We start from the raw sequence: 26,578 nt of genomic DNA, 5'->3' as shown, positions 1-26,578 counted from the left end.
AGACCACACTGGGCAACATGGTGAGACCGCCTCTCTACAATAAATCAAAAAAGTTAGTCACGCATGGTGGCACACATCTGCAGTCCCAGGTACTTGGACGACTGAGGTGGAAGGATTGCCTGAGCCCAGCAGGTGGACGCTGTGGTGGCTGTGATTGTGTCACTGCATTCCAGCCTGGATGACAGAGTGAGACGCTGGCTCAAAAGAAAAAGAAAGACAAGTGGGGTGTTCCAGAGACAGCCCTGTGGCAGAGATGTCACCCCAACCCCGCAAAGACACAGTGTTCCCAGGTGGAACAAGAATAAACAGACAATTTAAAACAATCTCTCCTGTAGTCGCTGGGTCAGGGAAAATTGTGGCCGGCTGGGTTCCTTTCCCGGCTTGTGGGGGCCTCTCCCACAGAACCACAGTGTCCCCGGGAGGCCTTCCAGGTGCCAGCGAGGGTGCTGCTGGCAGGTGCCGGCTCTTGGCAGCTTAGATGGTTTCTTTGAGGGGAGACGCTCCCAGCCGCTGAAGAGAAACCTCTTCACTCTTCTCTTCCGCACTCCTCATGGAAGGGCCCTCTCGGACCCTGCAGAGACAAGCGGGCAGAGGATGGTGGTGAGGGCAGGCAGTGTGTGTGTCTTGTGGGAGGATTCGTGCCAAGCGGTGGGAATTGTCTCCACTCCCCCAAGCCAAAAGGGAGGCGGAAGGGCACTGGCTCTCCCTCTGGGCTCACCTTGCCCGTCGCCCCCCCGCCCCCTGTCTTGTTCCACCCCTGTGGCCTCACGGTTGGAGGAGGATGGCCTGGCTGGTAACGGCCTTGGACGAGCTGCAGGGTCAAGAGGCCAACAGAGTTTTGCATTTGAGGATCTGGAGACCAGACACACATCTGAGGTCACCAAGTGGAGAAGGAGGGTCCAGCTGAGACCCCCAGGCGTCCCTGCTGGTGTCTGTCTTCTCCAGCCCAGAGAGCCGGGGAGAGGCAGGAAGAGCCCCTCCTGCCCTGGGCGGCCTTCAAGGAGTCAGGGGAGGGGAAAGGACTGAGGAGTTGCCTGGACTTGAGGCCCTGTGAGTTTCAAATAGCCTGAGGACGGCCAGGCTGGTGGCTCATGCCAGTAATTCTGGCACTTTAGGAGGGCTAAGCAGGAGGATTGCCTGAGCTCTGGGGTTCGAGACCTTCCTGGGCAACTTGGCGAGACCTCGTCTCTACAATAAATCAAAAAAGTAAGATGGTATGTGCCTCGTAGTTCCAGCTACTTGGAAGGCTGAGCCAGAAGGATCATCTGAGCCCAGCAGGTCAAGGCTGCAATGGTCCTGAGCTTGCCACTGCACTCCAGCCTGAGCAACAGAGTGAGACTTCTACTCAGAAAATGAATTAATAAACAACTAAATAAATAAATAAAATGTATGGAGCCAGGCACGGTGGTTCATGCCCGTAATTCCAAAATGTTGGGAGGCCAAGATGGGAGAATCACTTCAGTCCAGGAATTCAAGATCAGCCTAGCAATATAGCAAGAAATCCAAAATTAGCTGGGCATGGTGGCCCATACCTTTATTCCCAGTTATTCGGGAGTCTGAGGCAGGAGTATCGCCTGAGCCCTGGAGGTCGAGGCTGCAGGGGCCGTGATCATGTCACTGCACTCCAGCCTGGGTGACAGAGTGAAACCCTAACTAAAACGAATAATAATAAATATATATATGAAAAGCTTCTTGGGCCAGGCACGATGGCTCACACCTATAATCCCAGCACTTTAGAGGCCGAGGTGAAAAGATTGCCAGAGCCTACGGGTTCGAGATCAGCCCTGGCAACTTGGTGAGACCTCATCTCTACATAATAATAATAATAATAATAACCCAGACATAGTGGTGTGTGCCTGCAGTTCCAGCTACTTGGAGGGTTGAGGTGGAAGGATCACCTGAGCCCAGCAGGTTGAGGCTACAGTGGTCGGAAGCATGCCACTGCCCTCAAGCCTGGATGACAGAGTGAGACCCCAACTCAAAAAAAAAAAAGACTTCTCTACCTGAGCAATTCACTCCCAAAGCCAGTATGTGGGGGCAGGGCAAGGGAAGTGTCCGTGTGGAGGGGTGGCCTGGGCTGAGGTGTCAGAGACCAAGTGAGGTGAGCAGGGTGTCTACATAGGGAGGCGGACTGGGAGGGGGAGCCAGGGTTGGCACAGATGAGGGGTGTCCGGGTACAAGGCTGTCCCAGCATGGGTATCAGAGCTGGGGCAGGGTGAGGATGGCATCCACACTTGTGGGCGGCCTGGCTGAGGGTGTCGGAGCCCAGGTGAGGTGAGGGCGTGCATGCAGGATGGATCTGACAAGGGAGAGAGTCAGACCTGGGCATCGTGCAAGGGAGGGATCACAGGCACAGTGGGGATGGGTTACATACAGGGGCTTGGTCCCATAAATAAATACACTAAGGGGAAGGGGAGGCACATTTCTTATTGTCAGAGGAGGAAATTGACAAATATGAAAACAGGTGAGGCACCGTGGCTCACGCCTGAAATTCCAGCACTTTGGGAGGCTGAGGTGGAAGGATTGCCTGAGCCCAGGGATTTGAGATCAGCATGGACAACATGGCAAGATCTCATCTCTACAAAAAACAAAAAAATAAGCCGGGTGTGGTGGCAAACACCTATAGTTCCAGCCACTTAGGAGGCTAAAGCAGGAGGATTCCCTGAGTCCAGGAGGTTGAGGCATGCCAATATACTCCAGCCTAGGTAGCAAAGTGAGACCCCAAATCAAAAAATATTAATAAAAAGCAAACAAGAAAAGATGGAAAACTAAGAAGAACCCTGTGGTGTTGGATTGGTTCAGAGGTGTTGTGTGAAATCATGGCTTTCAGTATGATCCATAGAAAAGAAATAAAGATGGAAGGGTACGTCTATCTGTAGAGATATATATCCCACACCTCTGTTCATGACAGAACTTGAGAGTGGAGAAAGCCCAGTAGCAATGAGCACCTCGCACCCTGATCTTGGTCTCTAAACATCTTCTCCACTAAAATGAACCAGGTAACTAAGAACAGTGCCCTCTCCCAGGACTGCAGCAGGGAAGGCAGGACAAACCTGGAATATCTTATCATGCCAGAAAGTAAGAAAATGCTTTACCATTTTTCTTTCTTTCTTTCTTTTTCTTTTCTTTTCTTTCTTTCTTTCTTTCTTTTTTTTTTTTTTTGAGTTGGAGTCTTACACTGTCACCCAGGCTGGAGTGCAGTGGAACACTCATGGCCACTGCAGTCTCAAACTGCTGGGCTTGGGTGATCCTTCCACCTCAGCCTTCCAAGTAGCCAGAACTACAGGTGTGCACTACCACAGCCAACTCATTTTTTGATTTATTGTAGAGACGAGGTCTCACCACGTTGCCCAGGCTGGTCTCGAATCCCTGGGTTCAGGCAATCCTTTTGTCTTCACCTCCCAAAGTGATGGGATGACAGGCTTGAGACACAGTGACCAACTGCTTAACCATTTTTCAAAGACCCAGAAGCCAAACGTTCCAACTGGCCAAACCTAGGACAAATTGAGCATCAAAATAAACAGAGCATAATCCATTGAATAGGATAAGAATCTAAGTCCAGGCACAGCGGCTCATACTTGTAATTCTAGCAATTTGGGAGGCCAAGGTGAGAGGATTGCATGAGCCCAGGAGTTCTAGACAAGCCTGGGCGGCATAGCGAGACCTTGTCTCTACAGAATAATACAAAAATTACCCGGGTGTGGAGGTGTGTGCCTGTAGTCCCAGTTACTTGGTAGGCTGAGGCAGGAGGATCGCCTGAGCCTAGCTGGTCGAGGCTGCAGTGGCCATGAGCATGCCACTGCACTCCAGCTTGGGCAACAGAATGAGTCTGACTCAATATATATATTTAAAGATGTTGCTATCACCTTGCTCAGCAATTTCTCTAAGGAAACCCGAGACAGAAATTTCTTCTAGTGTTCATTGCTAAGAAAAGTTTTGTTTTCCCCAAGGAAGTGATGTCCTTTTTCCTCTCCAAAAAGACACAAAGTCACGAACTGTTTTCCTTTTTTGTTGGAGGAAGTTCAGTGCCAACTTTGAAGCCCCACATGGCAACTACAGGGGCCTGCCTGCCATGAAAAGCACATCTCTCTCCTTGCCCCACTCTGCCAGGTTTCACTTCAACCTTGGGCTTATTCTTGCTTTTCCCTTTTTTTTTAGTTATCTCCCAGGCTGGAGTGCAGTGGCATACTCACAGACACCGCAGCCTTGACTTGCTGGGCTCAGGTGATCCTTCCACCTCAGACTTCCAAGTATCTGGAACTATGGGCACACACCATCACACCCAGTTAATTTTTTGATTTATTGTAGAGATGAGGTCTCGCCAAATTGCCCAGGGTGATCTCGAACCCCAGGGCTCAGGCAATCCTCTCACTTGGGCCTCAAAATTGCTGGGATTATAGTGAGAACCACCGCACCCGGCCTATTCTTGCTTCTTGTTTAATTCATTATTGGGTCTGTTCTTGTTGAAAGCTGAGCCAGTGTAGACATAAGCAGGAAGGCATCGTACAACTCTGGTGTGTCCAGCCAGGACATTTTTTATCTTTACTTTTTTCCAGAATTGGAGTCTCTGACACCCAGGCTGCAGTGCCTGGCACAATCACGGCTGGCACAGCCTCGACTGCTGGGCTCTGGCAATCTTTTCTCCTCAGCCTCCCAAGCAGCCAGAACTACAGGAGTGCACCACCAGGTCAGGTTAATTTTTTAATTTATTGTAGAGATGAGGTCTTGCCAAGTTGCCCAGACTGGTCTCAAACCCCTGGACTCAGGCAATCCTCTTGCCTCCGTCTCCCAAAGTGCTGGGATTACAGGCATAAGCCAATCTGCCTAGGTTTTTTTTTTTCCCTCAAGGCTTCACTCTCACCCAGACTGCAGCACAGTGGCATGATCACAGCTCACTGCAGCCTTGACCTCCTGGGTTCAGGTGATCTTTCCATCTCTGCCTCCCATGTAGCTGGGACTACAGGTGCACACCATCAAGCCTGGCTAATTCTAAAACTTTTTGCAGAGGGGGGGGGGGGTCCCATTACGTTGCCCAAGCTGGTGTCGAACTCCTGGACTCAAGCAATCCTCCTGTGTCGGCCTCCCAAAGTGCTGGGATTTCAGGTGTGAGCCACCAAGCTCAGCCCAGCCAGGACACTTTAGATTCAAAGCAGTGGCCAGGAGGATCCCACGTGCCCCCCTCTTACCCCACCTTAACCCACAACCTGTTGTGCCCGTGTCCTCTCACCTCCTCTCCATGGCCGCGATGGTCTCCACCAGGGGCACGTTGCGTGTCTCCGCCAGGAAGCAGACAGCCAGCCCGGCCAGGATCGAAGTGGCCCCGAAAGTGACAGGGGGCATGATGGCACTGAACTCCCCCAGCGTGGTGACCAGGGGCGCCACCAGGCCCCCGAGGCGGGCGTTGACCGAGGCGAAGCCCATGCCCATCTGCCTGCGGGAGGCACGTGACTGGGTCAGCCTGTTTCCCGGATCCCCCAGAGGGCCAGAGGTGTCGGGCCCTGGGTGTTGGGAAGCAGAGCGGGAGGGACTGAGGAGTCTTGTCGGGGAGCCAGCAGGTCTCTACCCAGGGCGTCTCCCCACGCACCCACCTGATCTCCGTGGGGTACAGCTCGCCCGTGAACAGGTACACGCAGATGAAGGAGCTGGCCAGGCAGCCTTTGCCCAGCGCTGCCTGGGCCGTGCGCAGGGTCTGCATGTCTAACAGGGAGAGGGAGGGTGGGCTGGGGGGGATGGAGGGAGGTGGCACGGGGGGAATGGGGTCTCAAGAGGGCGTGAGGTCGGGGGAGAGGCAGAGGGACAGGGTGTGGGGGATGGTCCTGCCCAATCAGAGCCCAGAGACGGAGAACTGGGGTTTCTGCCATGCCGCCTTCCTGCCTGGTTCCTGGGACCCAAAATCTCCAAACTGCCCTTTTCTGGCCTCTGTCTCTGTCTTTCCTTATTTGCATTGGTCACCAACTCCTGTCAAGGAGGCAGGCCAAGCTTTGCTGTCAGACCTGGGTTCAAATCCCAGCTGTGACCCAGCTAGGTGACCTTGGTCACTGTTACTTTCCCTCTGTACCTCCCGTCTCCATCTTTGAAATGAGGAATACATCAGCACCTGCTTCACGGGGTTGTCATAGGTGGACACGATGTCATGAGAGCACAGTGCTTGTTGGTGCTATTTAAATGTGCCCCGGAACCCTCATTCTTTTTTCTTTTCCCTTTGTTTTTTTTGTTTTTTTTTTTGCATTAGAATCTCACTCTGTTGCCCAGGCTGGCGTGCAGTGGCACGCTCCCGGCCACCGCAGCCTCAACCTGCTGGGCTCAGGCGATCCTTCTGCCTCAGCCTTCCAAGTAGCTGGAACTACAGGCATGCACCACCACGCCCAGCTAATTTTTTGATTTATTGTAGAGATGACTTCTTGACACATTGCCTGAACTGGTTTCAAACCTGTGAGCTCACGCAATCCTCTCACCTCGGCCTCCCAAATTACTGAGATTATAGGCATGACCCACCGCGCCTGGCCGACCCTCATTCTTAATATGCCTGTCCTGCTGCTGCTTACAAGTCAAAATCCCAACTCGAATGTCCCACATCAGGCGACGGTCAGGGAGGTGTGGCCCCTCTTCTGGCTTGGTGCAGTCCCAGCTCACACTGGAATCAGGCTGGGAAATTTTATTTGTGTGTTTATTTAGAGTCAGGGTCTCTCTCTGCCACCCAGGCTGGAGTGCAGTGGGATAACACGGCTCACCACAGCTTTGACCTCCTGGGCTGAGGCTATCCTTCCACCTCAGCCTCCAGAGTGACGGGACTACAGAATCACGCCACCAAGCCCAGCTAAGTTTTTTGTTTTACTTTTTGGTAGAGATGAGGTCTCACTATGCTGCCTAAGTGGCTGTCAAATTTCTGGGCTCAAGCTTTCCTCCTGCATCAAACTCCCAAAGTGCTAGAACCACAGGTGTGCACCACCACACCTGGCTAACATTTTTCATTTTTTTATAGAGAAGAGGTTTTGCCTATTGCCCAGGCTAGTCTTGAACTCCTGGGCTCAAGCAATCCTCTTGCCTCAGCCTCCCAAAGTGCTGGGATTACAGTTGAGAAACACCAATCTAGATTAAATATTATATATAGTAATAAAAAATCAGATACAGAAAACATTTTTTTTTTTGAGTCAGAATCTCACTCTGTTGCTCAGACTGGAGTGCAGCTGCACACTCATAGCCACCGTAACCTCGACCTGCTGGGGTCAGGTGATCCTTCTGCCTCAACCTTCCGAGTAGCTGGAACTACAGACATGTGACACCATGTCCAGCTAATTTTTTTTTTTATTGTAGAGACAAGGTCTCGCCAAGTTGCCCAGGCTGGTCTCGAACCCCTGGGCTCAGGCAATCCTCTAGACTCTGCCTCCCAAAGTACTGGGATTATAGGCTTGAGCCACTGTGCCCAGCAGAAACATTTATATTAGCATAGAGAAGCATGTGTATGTTACAATGTATAATTTTAAAAAGGCATATTATACATGTATACAGGCACATATATAAAAATATAGAATCTGATTTACATTATTGTATATATATGCTCTATGAAATATGACCTAAATTATATCAAATGCAAATCTATAAACAGAAAAATAGACTAAAAGAAAATATGTGAAAATACCTATAATAACATTTATTTCACAGGTGTGGAACAAAATACAGACGAGCTATATAGCCTGCCTGGGGCCATGGTGACAAAGCTGGGGTCGCAGTGGACACACAGCTTAGCACGTGTTTGGTGTTGCTGACACTCAATCCTGGCTTCTAGCTGGAATCATCGGACAGTTTTTTAGATACTGAGGGTTGAGTCCCGGCCCTTGAGACTCCCAGGGAATTGGCACGGAGCACCTGGGCAGTGCAAGTTTTCAAAGGGCTCTGGAGACCGGACACAGTACTTTGGGAGGCCGAGGTGAGAGAGGATTGCTTGAGCCCAGGAGCCCAAGACAAGCCTGGGCACCAGAGTGAGACGTCATGTCTACAAAAAATCAAAAACATTGCCGGCTGTGGTGGCTCAAGCCTGTCATCCCAGCACTTAGGGAGGTGGAGGGGAGAGGATTGCCTGAGCCCAGGGGTTCAAGGCCAGCCTGGGCAATTTGACGCAACCTCAGCTCTACCATAAATCAAAGATTAGCCAAGTGTGGTGGTGCGCACCTGTAGTTCTGGCTACTTGGAAGGCTGAGGCAGAAGGATCACCAGAGCCCAGTAAGTCGAGGCTGTGGTGGCTGTGAGCATGCTACTGCATTCCAGCCTGGGCAACAGAGTAAGATTCCAACTTAAAAAAATAAATTAGCCAGGTGTGGTGGTATCTGCCTGTCATCCCAGCTACCTGGAATTCTGACTGTGGAGGAAGGATCGCCTGAGCCCAGAAGGTAAAGGCTACAGTGGCTGTGAGCATGCCATTGCACTCCAGACTGGGCAACACAGTATGACTCCTACCAAAAAAAAAAAAAAGACCAAAAAATTAGCTGGAAATGCTGTTATGTGCTTGTAGTCCCAGCTACTCGGGAGGCTGAGACAGGAGAATGCTTGAGTGCAGGGGTCCAAGGCTACAGTGCGCTACGATCATCCTACTGCACTCCAGCCTGAGTGACAGAGCGAGACCCTCTCTCCAAACAGACAAACAAAAAAACCAAAAAACCCCCAAAGGCCCCCGGGTGAAGGTTATTCCAGCTATGTTTGCAGACCACAGTTCCAGGCCAGCCCAGCTGAGGGTCCAGCCTGCCTCTCAATCCTCGGCCATGCTGCCTGGGCAGACCCCAGGGGTCACACACCAGCCAGCACTCAGGATCTCCAGTTCTGAGCATTGTCTGACCTCCCTGCCCCGATTGCAAATGCTCTGAGGGCCGGGACTTGTGTCCACTGCAGACACTCCACCACTAATGACCCTAGGAACTAAGTGCTAAATAAAAACTCTACTATGGGAGACACTGTGGCTCACGCCCATAATCCCAGCACTTTGGGAGGCCAAGGTGAGAGAATTGCCTGAGTCTAGGGGTTCGAGACCAGCCTAGGCAACTTGGTAAGATCTCGTACAATATATTTTTTAAAATAGCCAGGCGTGGTGGTGCGCTCCTGTCATCCCAGCTTCTTGTAATTCCAGCTGAGGAGGAAGGATCGCCTGAGCCCCGGAGGTTGAGACTGTTGTAAGTCATGATCATGCCACTGCACTCCATCCTGGGCCCAGAGTGAGACCCTGACTCAAAAACAAACAACAAACAACCAACAACAACAACAAAACTACTAATCGAGGGTCAGTTTCATCCAGACCCACACAAATACCCCTTAGCCCTACTCCCTCGTGGAATGCGCTGCCCCCAGACCCCAGAGACCCCTCGACTGGCGGCCAGAGCAGCACGAATGACTCACCCTCTGGCACAAACATGTTGGCGATCACCGTGAGCCCTGCCAGGATGAGGAAGGCGGCCACGGTGACCCGCCGGCCCACGTGGATCATGGTGGTGGTGGCCACCAGCATGGCCGGGACGTCAATGATTGCAAACAGTGCCTGCACCAGGTACATGCTGAGGCCAAACTTCTGCAGGTCCATGGCCAGGCCGTAGTAAGCCGCGGAGTTGGAGAACCTGGGGGGCAAGGCGGTCCTGGGTCACCCCCAGGATCACCGTTCGGGCCCAGGGGAGGGGACGCCAGAATGGGTGACACGGGACTCCTCTCCTTGGGGACTTAAAGTCCTCCCACTTGCCACAACCCCCCACTGGTCTCCGGAGTCTCTGACCTTGGCCTTGGAGCCCAGACCCCTCCCTCCACCTTCCTTCCCAGCCACCCACTCCTGATTCCAGTCCATGGGCTCTGGAGTGGGTTTGGTTTTCCAGGTCAGCACCACCTCAGTGTCAAGCTTAAGGCAGTGCCAAAAAATAAAAAGGAGCCAGGCGTGGTGGCTCACGCCTATAATCCCAGCACTTTGGGAGGCTGAGGAGGGAGGATTGCCTGAGCCCAGGAGTTCTAGACCAGACTGGGCAACACAGTGAGACCTTGGCTCTACAAACAACAACAACAACAACAACAACAACAACAAACCCCAAAAATTAGCTAGGAGTGGTGGTGCACAGCTGTGGTCCCAGCTGCTGAAGAGGCTGAGGCAGGAGGATCACCCGAACCCAGGAGGTCGAGGCTGTGGTGAGCCATGATTGTGCCACTGCACTCCAGCCTGGGTGATAATGAGACCTTGACTCAAAGAAAATAAAATAAAATGAGAAGAAGAAAGAGTAATTTCAATGTAGAAGCCATACCGGAGCCAATGTGGAAGAAACCAATGACCACAGCCAGAGCAATTTGGGAAATAAAGAAAAAAATGTACTATTTACTAAATAAAACAAATGATGTTAATGAATTATAACCAGAAGTAGAAGCCATGTGAGTCTGTATACATTTAAGTGACTTAACAAATAAGTCTTTCTTACAGAAGAACACCAAACCATATACGTAGAAATTCCACCCTCAGAAGGTGGAGATTAATTCCCTTTCCCTTGAGTGTGGACTGGACTCTCTTTATTTTTAGTTTTATTTTTGAGTCGGAGTCTCACTCTGTTGCCCAGGCGGCAGTGCAGTGGCACACTCACCACCACCACAGCCTCAACCTGCAGGGCTCAGGCAATCCTTCTGCCTCAGTTTCTGAGTAGTTGGAACTCCAGGTGTGTGCTCCCTCGCCCGGCCAATTTTTTGATTTATTGTAGAGATGAGGTCTCGCCAAGTTGCCCAGGCTGGTCTCAAACCTGTAGGCTCAGGCAATCCTCTTACCTCGGCCTCCCACAGTGCTAGGAGGCATGAGCCACTGGGCCCAGCCTGGACTCACTTTCAAGTAATAGAACATGGAAAGAGGACGTCCTTAAGAGGAGACACCTATAGATGCCACTTTAGAGAGTGACCCAGTTTGACATCACCAGCAGTAAGCCCTATGGATACCTCGAACACCCTGATAGGACATGGAGAGAAGGGATGTCATCTCCACGGTTCTCTACTCCAATCCGCAACCCCCGTCTGGTCATGAGGAAACCAGCTGACAAACCCAGATTGAGGTACGTTCTCCAAATACCTGACCAATACAATTCAAAACTGTCCCGGTCTGGCTGGGCGCTGTGGCTCATTCCTGTATCCCAGCACTTTGGGAGGTGGAGACTGGAGGATTGCTTGAGCCTGGAGTTCGAGACTAGCCTGAGCAACATAGTGAGACCTTGTCTCTATAGACAATCAAAAAATGAGCAGGGTGTGATGCTGTGCGCGCCTTTAGTCCTAGCTCCTTGGGAAGCTAAGGTGGAAGGATCACCTGAGACCAGGAGGTCAAGGTTGTGGTGAGCCATGATTGTGCTACTGCACTCCAGCCAGGGTGAGAGAGTGAGACCTAATCTCTATATAAAAATCCAACAAATTAGCCAGATGTGGTGGCATATACCGTAGTTCCAGCTACCCAAGAGGCTGAGGCAAAAGGATCGCCAGAGCCCAGGAGGTCGGTGAGCTGTGATAATGCCACTGCAATCCAGTCTGGGTGACAGAGTGAGACCCTTGACTCCAAAATATATATATTTCACAACAGAGTTTGTCAGGGAGGGCAGAGAACATGTCCTTGTCCCCAGGTTAGAGACTGGGACCTGTGCGTGTCACCTACCAGACCACCATGAGACAGCACGTGACCCTGCGGACGGCTGGCGTTCGGAAGAGGTCCAAGACGGAGCTGGAGGCGCGAACACTCACAAACTCACCATGAATGTAGGTGCGCACCACCTGGGGGAGGAAAGTCTGCTCAGGGGAGGGTGAGATCTGGGACCCGTGTTCCTGCTGGGCCCCCTTCGTCCGTTAGGTGGAGAGCCGGGTGACGACTCTCGCGAGGTCCTGGTCTCTCTCCATCCCAGGGCAGGTGGCCCTTGCTGGGCTGTTTCTGGGGCTTTGAGACGACACAGAGGCCCCAACACAGCCCAAGCACTCCTGGGGTTCTGGGGTCTGGAGAGACGCCCACCCCTTTCCTGATTGGATGTGGAGACGGAGGAGAGCAGGGGGTCCCAGGGGTCTGCTGCTTTGCACTGTGTGTTCTCAGGCAAGTGAGATCACCTGTGCTCACTTCAGTTTCCTCCTTGGCAAAAATCAGATGTTACATGAGATTATATACACCACGTTCTTAGTATGGTGTCTAGTATGGGGCTCAAGAAATTGTTATTATTTTTTTTTTTTAGTTTGAGTCTTACTCTGTTGCCCAGGCTGGAGTGGGATGATACGTTCACAGCCACCGCCACCTCAATCTGCTGGGCTCAGGTGATCCTTCTACCTCAGTCTTCCAAGTAGTTGGAACTATAGGCACACACCACCATGCCCGGCTGCTTTTATAAATTTATTGTAGAAATGAGGTCTCACCAAGTTGCCCAGGCTGGTCTCGAACCCATGGGCTCAAACAATCCTCTTGCCTCTGCCTTCCAAAGTTCTGGGATTACAGACCTGAGCCACCGCGCCTGGCCATAAATGGTATTTATTGAAAATAAATACCGGGTGCGGTGGCTCATGCCTGTATCCCAGCCCCTTGGAGAGCGGAGGCGAGAGGATTGCTGGAAGCCAGTGTTTCGAGACCTTACTGGGCAACATATCAAGACTTCATCTCTACAAAAATATTTAAAAACTAACCAGGTGTGGTGGTGCAAACTGTAGTTGTGTACTTGGGAGGCTGAGGCGGAAGGATCACTTCCAATTAGAAGGTTGAGGCTGTGGTAGCTGTGATCGCGCCACTGCACTCCAGCCTGGACAACACAGTGAGACTCCTATTCAAAAAAAAGGAAAGAAAAGAAATGGCAAATATCATATAAGTGATGCTTCACTAACTTTATTTTATGATTGTCATTTTAATATTTTATTAAAATGTTGTCTGATGTCAACATTAATGGGATTATTGCCATATTGCACAGGTGAACATACGGATGGCCAAAACAGTTCAATTATTGATCCCCGATCACACAGTCATTCGACACCCCATATTTCCTGCCCCCGAACTCTGCCTGTCCTGTGTATTCCTGGCCTCTCTCCCATGTGGCAGGCGAGTCCTGGGGGGCTGCTAAATCTCAGACTCCCTGGAGGTTGCCGGCAAGACGGAGGCTGTTTCGGCCTCCCGGTCGCTCACCTCCGGGGTCAGCCTCTCCCCTTCCTCCTTTCTCCCATTCATCGATGCCGACCTCTGCAGATTTCGCACGGCCAGCTGAGACTTGCCGTGAAGGAGGAGCCATCGGGAGGACTCCGGCAGCCACCTGGGATGGGGCGAAGCAGGAAGAGGGAGCAGGGTTGGGGGTGCGCATTCTGTTCCCCGAACCCGCATTCCTCAGACCCTCAGAAATGTGAGCCGGCCCCTTGTCTCAGAGCCAGGAAGACGAGGGACATGAAGACCTCCCTTCTATCATGTCATAGAGACTCACTGAAGGGCACTTAGAGACTCCCTAGGACTTCAACAGACCTGAGGGTTTTATGTTTGTGTGAGCGAATCAGAGTCCCACTTTGTCACCCAGGCTGGAGTGCAGTGGCCCAGTCAGGGCTCACTGCAGCCCTGACACCCTGGGCTCAGGCGATCCTTCCGCCTCAGCCTCCCGAGTAGCTGGGACTACAGGCACACACCTCCACACCTGGCTAATTATTATCATGATTTTTTTGCAGAGACGAGGTCTTGCTGGGTTGCCCAGGCTGGTCTTGATCTCCTGGGCTCAAGCATTCCTCCAATCTTGACCTACCTCCGTGTTGGGATTACAGTCGTGAGCCATGGTGCTTGGCTGAGACCCGGTTTTGAATCTGGTTCCGACCCCAGCTATGTGGCCTTGAATAAGTCATGGACCTTCTCTGAGCTGTGCCTCAGTTTCCCCCTTATGAAGTGCCGTGGGGTTGTGTGAGATGCAAAGGAGGTGATGAAGATGGACGTCCTTGATGCGCTCTGGGGCCCTGCCCCGGTGTGCCAGATTTCGCCAGGGCTTCCCAGTGGCCATTCGTGAGTACGTGAGAGCTGTCACCCCCGGAGCCCTGCCGTCCCTCGTGTCCCCATCAGACACAGCAAGCCCAGTGACCAACCTCTCCCGGGGCCGGGGAGGGCTTGGCCACACGGGTGCGCCCGTCCCCACCGCACTCCTCTCAGGACTTACCAGGAGTAGAGGAAAAAGACCAGGAAAGGGGCGGAGACGGCAAACTGCAGCCACCGCCAGGGGCGAATCAGGTAGGCTGCCCCAGCCAGGACCAGCTGCCCCAGGGTGAAGGAGAAGCCCAGCAGGACCCCTGCCACAGTCCGGCCCCGGGTGGGCATCCATTCCACCACTGCAGAGGAAACAACGACACACTCGTGGGGCCGGCTGCCCACAGGGTTGTTTATTTCACCCCGCCCCCTCTGTCATGGCTCAGGCCACTTAAACTCATCCCAGAGATCCATGAGACACAGGCAAAGGTGTCCCTGCCTCACTCCTTGTTCCCAGGTAAGTTCTAAGTGGAACAAAACTAAATGTAAACAATCAAACCACAAAAATGCTAGAAGGAATCATGGTAGATTATTTTATAATCTTAGAGTAGAGAATGGCTTTTCCAAGAATATCACAAAACCCAGAAGCAATAAAAATAAAGGTTAACACATTTAGATTCGTAAAAATGGAAACTAGGTCAAGGGCAATGGCTCATGACTGTAATCCCAGCACTTTGGGAGACCGAGGCGAGAGGATTGCCTGAGCCCTGGGGTTTGAGACCAGCCTGTGCAACTTGGTGGGACCTTATTTATACAATAAATCTAATAATAATAATAATAATAATAAGCTGGATGTGATAGCTAGTTTTTGTAGTTCCAGTTACTTGGAAGGGTGAGGTGGAAGGATCGCCTGAGCCCCGTAGGTCGGAGCTGCAGTGGTCGTGAGCGTGCCACTGCCCTCCAGCCTGGGTGGCAGACTGAGATTTCAAGTCAAAAAAAAAAGTCTCATTCTGTCTTTGGACAGCCAATGGTGGCGGCGGTTTCAGGGTCTGGCCGTGTCCACAGGAATGAACTAAGTCTTTAAAGTCAAGTGCAGGCAAGCAACAGACCTGTGTCCAGAGTGGACTTTCTAATGCCCCTGAATGCTCTCTGCCCAGACCACCCAGGAGTTGCCTAGAGCTAGCCTGGAGTGAGAACTGACATTGACACTTGTCACTTGGGGTTGGGGGCGGTCGACACCTTCAGATGGCCTCCAGGAGCCAGGTCCCCACCAAGAAGCTAAGACTCCCTGCCCTCTTTAGGGCCACACACTGTCGGGGACCATCATGGCTCATCTGTGTACCCAACTAAGCCTGGCACACAATAGGCACTTAGTAAGTGGTTATTGTTGACTGATTCACAGATGAAATAAACCTAACCCTCTCAGTTCACAGATGAGTACACGGAAACCGAGACCTGGAAAAGGCCCAGACCCCTGGTCTCCCATGTCCAGGACTGCAGTGGGAAGTTTTCTTTTTTTTTTTTTTTTTAGTTGCGGTCTCACTCTGTCACCGAGGCTGGAGGGCAGTGGTACACTCACAGCCACCGCAGCCTCCACCTGCTGGCTCCGGTGATCCTTTCACCTCAGCCTTCCAAGAAGCTGGAACAACAGGCATGTACCATCATGCCCAGCTAATTCTTTGATTTAAGGTAGACACAAGGTCTCGACAAGTTGCCCAGTCTGGTCTCGAAACGTGGACTCAGGCAATCCTTTCACCTCGGCCTCCCAAAATGCTGAGATTACAGGCTGAGCCACCGCACGTAGCCAATTTTTTAATTTATTCTAGAGGCAAGGTCTCGCCAAGATCCCAGGGTGGTCTCGAACCCATGGGCTCAGGCAATCCTCTCACCTCATGCTCCCAAGGGGCAGGGATTATAGGCATGAGCCACTACATCCGGCCTGGCGGGAGGTTTTGAGTTGAGGTCGCTGGGGTTAGAATCCCAACAAAACGCAAAGAGAAAGCTGTCCCGTGATGGGGCTGCTGCTGACCCTTCTTCCCGCCGTTCCCGGCTCTGCCCTGCAGACTCACCCAGCGAGAGGGAGTTGAGGATAATGCCGGAGAAGGCCATGCCCGACAGGAACCGGAAGGCGCAGTAGGCACTGAAGACGCTGAAATACGCCGTGGCGGCCCCCGAAACTGCCAGCTGCAGGTACGACCACACCAGGGGGACCTTGCGGCCCAGCCTGAGCCCGAAGAGTGGGCATGGGTGTTAGGGTCCCAGTGGGCAGCGGCCTAGCGTCCCCCAGGAAGCAATCAGCCTCCACCCCACCCTGCCACCTTAGTGAGGGCCTAGCAACCCATCTTGGGGAAGCTGGGGTGCCCTGCAAAAACCACCCCTCTGAAACAGAAACTCGCAGCGCTGGGACCCAGGCATTGGTGGCAGAGGCTGATCACTGAAGGTGCAACATGGTGTGGAAAGAGACTGGAGATGAGAGATCGATTCCAGGGCCAAGGAAAGGCAAGGACCAGGCCAGGCGGGTGGCAGGTGGGGAGGGGTCCCCCAAGCATCGTTCTGGCTGGAGGGAAGCCTCAAGCGAGAACTCGCAGGGGCGAGCTTGGCCAGCCCCAGGCTGTGAGAGCAGGACCCAGGGTCGAGTTTTTTCACGTGGACCCGTCTTGCCGGGGAGGCTGGGGTGGCCAGGGTTACCATGGTACAGAGGGGCCGAGGCAGGGTGGCCAGGCTGTCCCACTCCGGCCTTAGCACCGCCCACTTGCAAATGAGGGTCCAGGGCCAGAGCGTGCGGCCCCAGGTTGACCAGGAAGGAGACAGGCCAAGAAGGGGCAGCATTTCTTCCCCACACACTCCATGACACACTCATTCATTCATGCATGCATTCATTCATTCGTTCATTTATTGTTACATGTAAGTTCATTGATCGCCTGTAAATGACAGGCATGAAATGAGAGCTGGTCACTAACAAAATTCTCTGGATAAGATACAAGGTTATGGGCAGGTGCAGCAGCTCACGCCTATAATCCCAGCACTCTGGGAGGCTGAGGTGAGAGAATTGGCTGAGTCCTCGGGTTCGAGAACAGCTGGGCAACTTGGCAAGACCTCGTCTTCTCAGTAAATTAAAAAAAAAAATTAGACAGGCTTGGTAGTGCGCACCTGTAGTTCCGGCTACTTGGAAGGCTGAGGGGGAAGGCTCAGCCAGAGCCCAGCAGATTGATGCTAGGGTGGCCATGAGCTTGCCACTGCACTCCAACCTGGGCGACAGAGTGAGACTCCCACTCAAAAAAAAAAGATACAAGGTTACAGGTAGAAAGACCAGAATGTAACTGGGCACAGTGCCTCATGCAGTCATCCCAGTACTTTCGGAGGCCAAGGCAGGAGAATTGCTTGAGCCCAGAAGTTTGAAGCCAGCCTTGGTGACATAGCAAGACTTCATCTTAAAAAAAAAAAAAATGTTAAATTAGCAGGTCATGGTGGCTCATGCCTGTAATTCCAGCACTTAGGAGGCTGAGGTGGGAGGATCACTTGAGCCCAGGAGTTTGAGACCAGCCTGGGCAGCATCGTGAGACCACATCTCTACAAACAAAAAAAATGCAAAAATTATCCAGGTGTGATGGGGTGCGCCTAGAGTCTCAGCTATTTGGGAGGCTGAGGTGAAAGGATCGCCTGAGTCCAAGAGGTCAAGATTGCAGTGAGTAATCTGTGATCCTGGCACTGTACCCCAGCCTGGGCGACAGAGTGAGACTCCAATGCAAAAAGAAAAAAGAAAAAGAAAAATTAGTCTGATAGTAAGATAGGGATTTCCTGAGTTATAGATGATGTAAGACGTCATTTTGAATGAAAGTTGCTATAAAGCCACAAAGTATTTGTAAAAAGAAAGAGCCAGGCACAGTGGCTCATGCCTGTAACGCAGCACTTTGGGAGGTAGAGGTGAGAGGACTGCCCGAGTCCAGGGGTTCGAGACCAGCCTGGGCAACTCGGCAAGACCTCGTTGCTGCAGTACATTAAAAACATTAGCTAGGCACGTGGCCCATGATATGGCTCCTGCTACTTGGAAGGCTGAGGCGGAAGGATCGCCTGAGCCCAGCAGGTCAAGGCTGCGGTGGCCGTGAGCGTGTCATTGCATGCAACCTGGGCAACAGAATGAGACTACAACCAAAAAAAAAAGAGAGAGAGAAAGAAAGAAAGGGAAAAATGAGAGCCCCAGCCTGGGACTTCCTGGCCCATGCCGGGTAGCTGGGACCCACGCACTCACCTGTCTGCCAGGCTGCCAAACACAGCGGCCCCCGCCAGCACCCCGGCCATGTAGATGGACTGGGCCAGGTCTCGGAGGGTGCGGGCCTCGCACACCAGATCCCACTGCGGGGAGAGAACGGGACGCTCCAGTCTCGGCCCTGGCAGCAGCCCCCCGCGCCCGGCCCCCCTCACCTCCGTCACGATGGTGGACGGGAACACGCTGCGGTCGTAGACCCAGCCATCTCTGCAGCCCTCCGTGGCCACCCCGGGGCCGGTGGCGTTGTGGCTCCGGAGGGCCCACTGAGGCTCGGTGAAGCGCCGGCACGGCTCGGGGGCCCCCAGTTGATCGAGGAGCACAGGGGCCCTCAGCCAGGCCCCGGAGTCGTTGGTGGCCCCCCCAGGGCGGTTGGCATGGCCCCGACAGTGGTGGGGGGGCACGGCGGCCGTGAAGTTCTGCAGGAAGGTGTGGCAGGCCAGAAGACTGCAGGGCAGCAGCAGCAGGGCCGTGTGGACGAGCTGGAAGCGGCCCACGCCGCCCAGGGCGTCCAGCAGGTCTGTGAAGGCCATGGCCACGGCCAATCTGAGCCTGCCTGCCTGGCTTTATGCAAAGGGGCCAGAGCGGGGCCCTGGGAGGCGGAGGTAGAGGCCAAGGGTTGGCACCACAGCCATCCTGTGAGCCTGTGTTGAGGGCTCGGGTTACACCCCACACAGGGCTCAGGTGTCCCAAGTCTGCAGGGCTCCCCTACCCCCAGGTCCTTCTTCCAGATTTCTCCATCTCTGCACTGGGAGGCCACCTCCGCCCTGCCAGCCTCCTCACACCATCACCTTCCTTCTTCACAGGCCACCGTGAGACATCTTCTGGAGGCCCAGTACCAGCCTTGGCACGTGAGACGCAGTCACTAGTCACTGGCACTAGACTCCAGATGACAGCTGGAGCCATAAGTGCTCAGGGGTCAAAATAACAGGGTGACAGCGATTAGAGGTGTCTGCTCTCCCCAACTCCCCCAGAAGGCAGGGATTGGCTGCACCGGTGACACTTGGGGAAGACTCCTTTTCAAATGCCCTGGTAGTGGCTAGGCTTGGTGACTCAGCCTGAAATCCGAGCATTTGGGGAGGCCAAAGTGAGAGGATTGCCTGAGCTCACGGGTTTGAGACCAGCTCCAGGAAACTTGGCGAGACCTCATCTCTACAATAAATAAAAAAATTAGCTGAGTGTGGTGGTGCGTGCCTGTAGTTCTGGCTACTCGGAAGGCCGAGGCAGAAGGATCACCTGACCTCAGCAGGTCGAGTCTGCAGTGGCCATGAGTGTGCCACTGCACTCCAGCCTGGGTGACAGAGTGAGACTCCAACTCAAAAAAAAAAAAAAAAAAAAAGTTCTCGTAGCAGCCAGGTGTGGTGGCTCACAGCTGTAATCCTAGCACTTTGGGAGTCGGAGGTGAGAGGGATTGCCCGAGCCCAGGAATTGGAGACCAGAATTAGCAGGCATGGTGGTGTGTGCCTGTACTCCCAGTTACTTGGAAGGCTGAGGCGGAAGGATCGCCTGAGCCCAGCAGGTCAAAGCTGCAGTAGCCATGACCGCGTCACTGCATTCCAGCCCGGGACAGTGAGACTCTGATTTAAAAAAAGAAAAAAGTCCAAATAGGGCAGCCCAGGGAAGCCCTGCTCTCCCCGCCCCCACGCACTGCCCCAGCCCTGGAGTCAGGCTTTTGAGGGATTAGGGCCCCAAGATCATCCAGGTCCAGCGTTCTCATCAAAGCAAACCCAATGCAGAGAAGGACAAGGGTCTGAGTGAGAGGTAGGGGCCCTGCACCGCCCTGGCCCCTGTCACAAGCCAGCCTGGGTTCAGGAAGAGTTCAGCCCCTCCCTTTACTGACAAGGCCTCTGAGTCCAGCCTGACCCGCCTCCAGGGCTCCGAGAGAGTCACTGACAGGGCAAGATGCTCAGGAGGCAGAGACAGCGTCCGGGCAGTCTGCCACTTGGGGCTCGCTGGGCCCGTGCTGTCCTCACTGCTGGCTCCATCCCACTCCCACCCCACCCACTCTTATCTCTGGGAAGAAAAGCTGAGATCCAGAGGGAGCTGGAAGGGCTTATGTAAGGGGCAGGTGTCTGGGCCACAGGGCAGCCCTCTCCCCGGGAGCAGCTGAAGGAGGCTCTGTGCTCTGGGGAGCGCCCTGGGGGGTCAGGCTTGTGCTAAGTAGAGGTTTGGGTTTCAGCCAGGGCCGCCCCTCACGGGGCACCACCTGCAGGAAAGGCCGGGTCAGGCCTCCTGGGCTGCACGGAGAGCCAAGTGGGACCTCAGCTCTGTGGCCTTGTCCCTCAGCCGGGGACTCGGACCCACCCTCCCCGGGCTCCCAGGGCCAGAGGCGGCCCGCCCAGGTGCCCAGTACCCCGCAGGGGTTCCAGCCTCCTGGATCATGGGGAGGACGGAGGGCTGGTGGGTACTGGAGGGCAGAGGCCACCAGCTGTCCCCACAGGCCAAGGGTTGCCAGTGTTCTATAGGCAGCAGATGGGGAAGAGACACTCCAAAGACAGGCGTGGGACCTTTTCCTTTATTTGGGGTTCCTCCACATGGAAACATGGGACCTCCCCACCCATGTCTAGTGCCTCTGCACCCCCATAAGCAGTCCCTGAAGAGTCCCCTTTAAAATCACCAATATAAAAAAGAGAGGGAAGGAGCCTGACCACCCTCCAGACTGGGCAGCTCCTGGTTGGTGGGAGGGCAGGGCTGGGGAGGGCGGGCTGCCAGGCAGAGGGGGGCATTGGCTTCTGCGAGAGAAGGCACCGGTGTTCCCAGGCCCGGGCTCCCCAGCTGGGAGGGGCCTCCACCCACCTGGACTGCAGACCGTGGGGGGCTAGTGGTTATCATTTGCAGTCTGCAGGGAGGCCAGGGGATGAGGCCGGGCGTGGCCTCTGGAGTGCTGGGGGGACGTGGGGCCGTCCTGAGGCAGGAGCAAGCGGAAGCTGCCTTCTTGGCTTGGCGACGGAGGGGCTGGGGGTCCATCCCGAGCACGTGGCTGGCGCAGGCAGGAACGGTGGGTTCTGTGCCCACAGTGGATGAACAGCGGCGGCTTGGAGGCAAGGGGACAGGAGGACAAGAGGCCTCCCGTCCAAGGAAGGCACTTGCAGATGGCATGGCCTGGGGGGGCTTGGTGGGAGGCGTGGATTGGCAGATGAGAAAGGGGAGGAGCTCGGGGAGGAGCCGTGACGCCCGCCTCAAGCAAACAGAGTCAGCTGAAGCCACTGTGGACGGAGAGCAGATGGGTCAGCCCGGATTCGGGGATGGCGGCTTCCTCAGTCTCCTCCCCATTCGAACCCCAAACCCAAACCATAGTCCAGCCCCCAGACCCACAACCCTTGGCCCCCACAGAGAGTTGGAGTCTCATTCTGTCGCCCAGGCTGGAGGGCAGTAGCACGCTCATGGCTGCCGCAGCCTCCACCTGCTGGGCTCTGGTGATCCTCCCGCCTCAGTCTTCCATGTAGCCAGAACTACAGGCACACATCACCATACCCGGCTAATTTTTGATTGATTGCAGAGACGAGGTCTCGCCAAGTTGCCCAGGTGGGTTTCGAGCCTGCGGGCTCAGGCAATCCACTCGCCTCGGCCTCCCACAGGGCTGGATTTACAGGCATGTGCCACCACGCACAGCTAATTTTTTGATTTATTATAGAGATGAGGTCTTGTGAAGTTGCCCGGGCTGGTCTCGAACCCCTGGGCTCAGGCAATCCTCTCGCCTCGGCCTCCCACAGGGCTGGGTTTACAGGTGCGAGCCACCACGCCCGGCAGACTTTCTAACCCTTCTACCCCCAGGACACCAGGCTGCAGCTCCCACAGAGGCCTCCAGGAGCCTAACCCTCCTGTCCTGCTCCCTTCCCAGAACCCAGACCACCGCCCCCGGCCCTCCAGGATCCGGTGGCCCAGCCATTAGGACTGATTCTGAGGCCCAGACGCCCGCCCGGGAAGGAACAGGAGGACCCTGGTCAGATAAGAAACCTCACCCACTTCCCACTCTTCCCCCACCAGGGCCCAGGGGGTTCCCACCTTAAACAAGTCGAAGGTCACGACTCCATCCAGATCTGTGTCCAGAGTTTTGAAAAATCCTGTGTTTGAAAAAAGGCCACAGGGGAATGAGAACCCAGCGGGACATTCGCACAGGGCAGGACCGGCCCCCTTTGCGCCTGGCCCCGCCCACCTCCCCAGAGCACCCAAGCTGTCACCCCTCGAGGCCGGGAGACGGCTCCTCCTTCTGCCCGAGAGGCCCCCTCGGCCCCTCCCCTCCCCCGCCCTCCGAGCACTCAGCCTCCAGGTCCCAGGCCCACCTGGACCCCCGACCCCACCCCAGCCTCTCCGTCACACGCCCACTGCCCTGGCTGCCCTGCCCACTCGCCGGCTTTCCGGGGGCCGCATCTGGGACGCGGCCGGGCGGGGACACTCACGGAACATGGTCTCCAACCGCACCAAGCAACACACGAAATTGTCGAAGTCGACCGCCAGGTCGGGCTCTGAGTAGCGGGTGATGATGAGCTCGTACAGCTTCTTGCTGAGCTTGAAGCCTGGCCCACGAGAGCAGGGCGGAGAGGGGTCAGGGAAGGGGCAGCCTCTGGTCAACAGGGCGGGCAGGGGGCCCAGAGAAAGGCAGGGGGTCTGGGGTCTTTCTTCTCCAGGGGAGGGTCAGGAGGGCCCCCGGGCAGGACCCGGCAAGCAGCAGGGCCTGGGTCACGCCAGGAACCAGCAGTTGACCCAGGGGCCGCAGGGGCCTGGCGGCGTTTGTCTGGTGACGGGCCGGGTCCCTAATCGGGCCGCTGTGGGCCCCTCCCACTCCCTCGGGAGGTTCGGTCCCTTCCTGGCCGGGAGGCCTGAGGCCAGGGCCCTCTCTGAGCCTCGCCTGTTTCTGACGCCCTGTGAGGATCACAGAAGACCCTGTGACCACGAGGGCCTCAGGGCGGAAAGATCGGGTGCAGTGTGGGTGCAGTCACGGCGGGCAAGGCGAAAGATGGCTGTCGCCATGTCACCACCGGCCTCCCGGGGACCAGGGCCGGCTGGAGGGGCTCCGCCTGGGCGGCCAGCAGGGAGGCAGCTGGGCCCAGGAGCAGAGGGGCAGGTGCGACGAGCCTCCAACCTCACCTGCAGACTCGATGGCCATGCGTATCTCGTAGGCACTCATGCTGCCCGACTTGTCCAGGTCGAACTGCCGGAAGATGGACTGGGGGTGGGGGTCGAGGGTGAGGGCCAGGCCGAGCCGGCCACCTCTTCCTGCCGCCTCAGGGTGTCCGAGGGCACAGCGGAGAGGCCCGAGAATGGGGTGGCTGCCGGGACGCAGCTCAGAGGAGGGCCCAGCCCGCGCCGTCGGGGCCGAGGCCACAGTGGGGACAACCTACCAGGTAGTTCCGGATGCGGTTCCATAGAACGTTGAACTCCACCAGGCCCAGCTTCCCGTTGCCGTCGCGCTGGCGGCCGTTAAGGGGGAGACCAGGAAGGGAGAGGGGCGTCTGGGGGAAAGGGAGACGCCACGGAGAAAACAAGCCCACTGGGAGGGGGGAGGGGGGAGGGGAGACCAGGCTGGCTTCATTCTCTGAACTCGGGGCCATGAGAGGGCTGAGGAGGGGTGCAGGGACAGCACGAGTCTTAGGGCCCACTGGAGACCCCAGCCTCGCTCTGTCTTTCCCTTGACACAAGGCCCGTGCCTCAGTTTCTCCTTCCCAATCAATAGGAAGATGCCCAGGAAGGCATCTGAACATGGGGTACCAGTGTGTCCACATCTACACAGCTGTTCTTTTTCTCCTTCTTTTTCCCTTTTTTTTTTAATATGATGAGATGGATTCTCACTTGTTGCCCAGGCTGGTCTCGAATTCTGGGCCACAGTGATCCTTTTGCCTCAACCTCCAAAGTGCTAGGATTACAGGTGTGAGCCACCGTGCCCCGCCGTGTTGTTTTTTTAAATGTGAGATGGGGGTCTGGCTATGATGCCCAGGCTAGTCTCGAATTCCGGGGCTCCAACGATCCTTCTGCCTCGGCCTCCCAAAGTGCTGAGATGACAGGTGTGAGCCACCGTGCCCAGCCTCCACACAGCTTTGTCCCATTCTCTGTGCTGTCCCAACAGCCCCCAGCGCCTTTCTCGTGCCCACATCCCGCCCAAAACACCACTCAGGACACACGGAAGGATACGTCCATCAGGTTCACCATGCTGCGGCAGGACTCCAGGCTGAAGCCCTTGGTCCGCAGGTCTTTGTCTGCAAGAAAAACCAATTCCGACAGCTCAACCCAGTGGGCTTCCAGCACCTGCGGGGGACACCTGGGGGGACAGAGCCGGGGGCCTCTATTCCTGCCCAGTGGATGTAAAATCTAGCGGAGGAGATGGCAAGGTTGTTATCACCAGAAAATACTTGAGCAATCAAGCTGAAGTTCCGGCAGCGACAATGAACCCAAGGTAAAAACGAAACGAGTGCAAAACAGAAGCAAAAGAAACTCAGTCACTTTGGGAGGCCGAGGTGAGAGGATTGCCTGAGCCCACAGGTTCGAGACCAGCCTGGGCAACTTGGCGAGACCTCATCTCTACAATTAAAAAAAAAATTTGCCAGGCGTGATGAGGTTGTGTTGCCCACTGTACTCCAGCCTGGGCTACAGAGTGAGACTCCAACTCAAAAAAAAAAAAAGAAAACAAAAATTCAGTACCAAGACAGAGCAAGCTGGGCATGGTGGCTCACGCCTATAATCCCAGCACTTTGGAAGGCTGAGGTGAGAGGGCTGCCTGAGCCCGTGGGTTCGAGACCAGCCTGGGCAACTTGGTGAGACTTCATCTCTACAATAAATCAAAATATTAGCTGGGCATGGTGTCGCGTGCCTGTAGTTCTGGCTACTTGGAAGGCCGAGACGGAAGTATCATCGGAGCCCAGCAGGTCGAGGCTGCGGTGGCCACGAGCATGCCACTGCACTCCAGCCTGGGCAACAGAGTGAGATTCCAACTAAAAAAAAAAAACAAAAAACAACAACAACAACAAAAATCTTTATATAGCAGCAGAGATGAGCTGGGCATGGTAGCTCATGCCTGTCATCCCAGCACTTTGGGAGGCCAAAGCAAGAGGATTACTTGAGCCCAGGGTGTGAGACCAGCCTGGGCAACATGGTGAGATCTCGTTTCGACAATAAATCAAAAAATTAGTCGGGTATAGTGACACTCGCCTGTAGTTCCAGCTACATGGAAGGCTGAGGCTGAAGGATGGCCTGAACCCAGTAGGTCGAGGCTACGGTGGCTGTGGATGTGCCACTGCACTCCATTCTGGGTGACAGAGTTGGACTCCAATTTAAAAAAAGAAAGAGCTAGTGGGGCTCAGTGGCTCAGCCTGTAATCCCGTGCCTTTGGGAGGCTGAGGTGAGTGGACTGCCTGAGCCCGCGGGTTCGAGACCCGCCTGGGCAGCGAGACCTCATCTCTACAATAAATCAAAAAATCAGCCGGGCGTGGTAGCACGTGCCTGTAATTCCGGATACTTGGAAGGCTGAGGTGGAAGGATTGCCAGAGCCCAGCAGGTGGAGGCTGCGGTGGCTGGGAGCAGCCACTGCACTCCAGTCTGGGTGACGGAGTGAGACTCTGACTCAAAAAGAAAAAAAAAGAAAGAGCAGAGGAGGGGTCTGCTGCAGGCTCCAAAGGGTCAGGGGAGCTTCGCCAGCAGAGCGGAGGAGAGAGTTCCGGGTTGGGGGACTATGTGCAGGGCGGTCGGAGGCTGCAGGGAAGGGGAAGGGGAAAGCCGGTGGGGGGGCGTTACCCTCAGTTGTGTGTGCGGGGCAGTGAGGCCAGTCATGCCCTCCTCCCGGGACACTCAGCCTGCCTCGGGGTGTGTCTTTGCGGGGGAGGGGAGACTTCCTCAGCACTAAGGTGCTGGCAAGGACGATGCCATGAGCCTGCAGGGCTGTCCTTTTTCTTGTCCAGGTCTCACTCTTTTGCCCACGCTGGAGGGCAGTGGCACGATCATGGCTCACCGCAGCCTCGACCTCCTGGACTCAGGTGATCTTTCTGCTTTAGCCTCTGGGGTAGTTGAGACGACAGGCACACGCCACCACGCCCAGCTAATTTTTTTTTTTTTTTTTTTTTTTTTTAGTGACAGGGTCTCACTATGTTGCCCAGGCTGATCTCAAACTCCTGGCCTCATGTGATCCTCCGGCCTGGGCCTCCCAAAATGCTGAGATGACAGTCGCGAGCCACCGAGCCTGGCCGGGGCGGTACTTCCAATCCCATGAAGGCACAGGGAACAGGGACACGGCAAGATGGCAGGAGGGGTTCAGGCTGGGAGTGGCAGGGATCTGGGCTCAGAAAGACAGCAGAGGGCTCCCCCAGCCATGCAGACCCAGGGGTGGGCTCCCCTCAATGTGGCAGCAAAGCCTGGGTCCTGACATGGGCGGAAGTGAGGGGGGCAGG

The 26,578-nt window shown here is 54.9% G+C and overlaps 2 protein-coding genes across 2 annotated transcripts in view; both read right to left on the bottom strand.

The window, feature by feature from the left end:
* Positions 1 to 474: 474 nt before the first annotated feature.
* SLC22A20 (solute carrier family 22 member 20) lies at positions 475 to 18,736 on the bottom strand. Its single transcript, XM_008072919.1, has 10 exons — positions 18,362 to 18,736; positions 18,189 to 18,292; positions 16,009 to 16,163; positions 14,133 to 14,301; positions 13,133 to 13,256; positions 11,639 to 11,754; positions 9,385 to 9,599; positions 5,589 to 5,697; positions 5,228 to 5,431; positions 475 to 571 (listed from the first exon to the last, which is right to left on the bottom strand). The coding sequence occupies exons 1-10, from the start codon at positions 18,734 to 18,736 to the stop codon at positions 475 to 477; spliced, it is 1,668 nt and encodes a 555-aa protein (XP_008071110.1).
* A 2,482-nt stretch (positions 18,737 to 21,218) lies between these two features.
* The window catches only part of LOC103275525 (calpain-1 catalytic subunit-like), a gene marked incomplete at its 5' end in the record, with an annotated part of 6,853 nt that continues 1,493 nt past the window's right edge, over positions 21,219 to 26,578 (bottom strand). The window contains 6 exons of the mRNA XM_008072920.1: positions 21,219 to 21,409; positions 22,209 to 22,267; positions 22,604 to 22,720; positions 23,292 to 23,370; positions 23,546 to 23,614; positions 24,333 to 24,446. Coding sequence (XP_008071111.1) covers positions 21,383 to 21,409; positions 22,209 to 22,267; positions 22,604 to 22,720; positions 23,292 to 23,370; positions 23,546 to 23,614; positions 24,333 to 24,446 — 465 coding nt within the window. The remainder of the gene's footprint in view (positions 21,410 to 22,208; positions 22,268 to 22,603; positions 22,721 to 23,291; positions 23,371 to 23,545; positions 23,615 to 24,332; positions 24,447 to 26,578) is intronic.

This window comes from Carlito syrichta, unplaced genomic scaffold (assembly GCF_000164805.1).
Source record: "Carlito syrichta isolate Samal-C Ts95f unplaced genomic scaffold, Tarsius_syrichta-2.0.1 Scaffold315501, whole genome shotgun sequence".
Classification (NCBI taxonomy): domain Eukaryota; kingdom Metazoa; phylum Chordata; class Mammalia; order Primates; family Tarsiidae; genus Carlito; species Carlito syrichta.
This window is presented reverse-complemented; position numbering and strand designations above follow the sequence as displayed.

Excerpts from the sequence above, each read along its gene's own strand:
- SLC22A20 (XM_008072919.1), bottom strand. The coding sequence starts at position 18,736 with ATGGCCTTCACAGACCTGCTGGACGCCCTGGGCGGCGTGGGCCGCTTC. Across the intron at positions 18,293-18,361 it reads CGTCCACCATCGTGACGGAG|TGGGATCTGGTGTGCGAGGC; the intron begins GTGAGGGGGGCC and ends CTCTCCCCGCAG. Across the intron at positions 16,164-18,188 it reads TTTGGCAGCCTGGCAGACAG|GCTGGGCCGCAAGGTCCCCC; the intron begins GTGAGTGCGTGG and ends CTTCGGGCTCAG.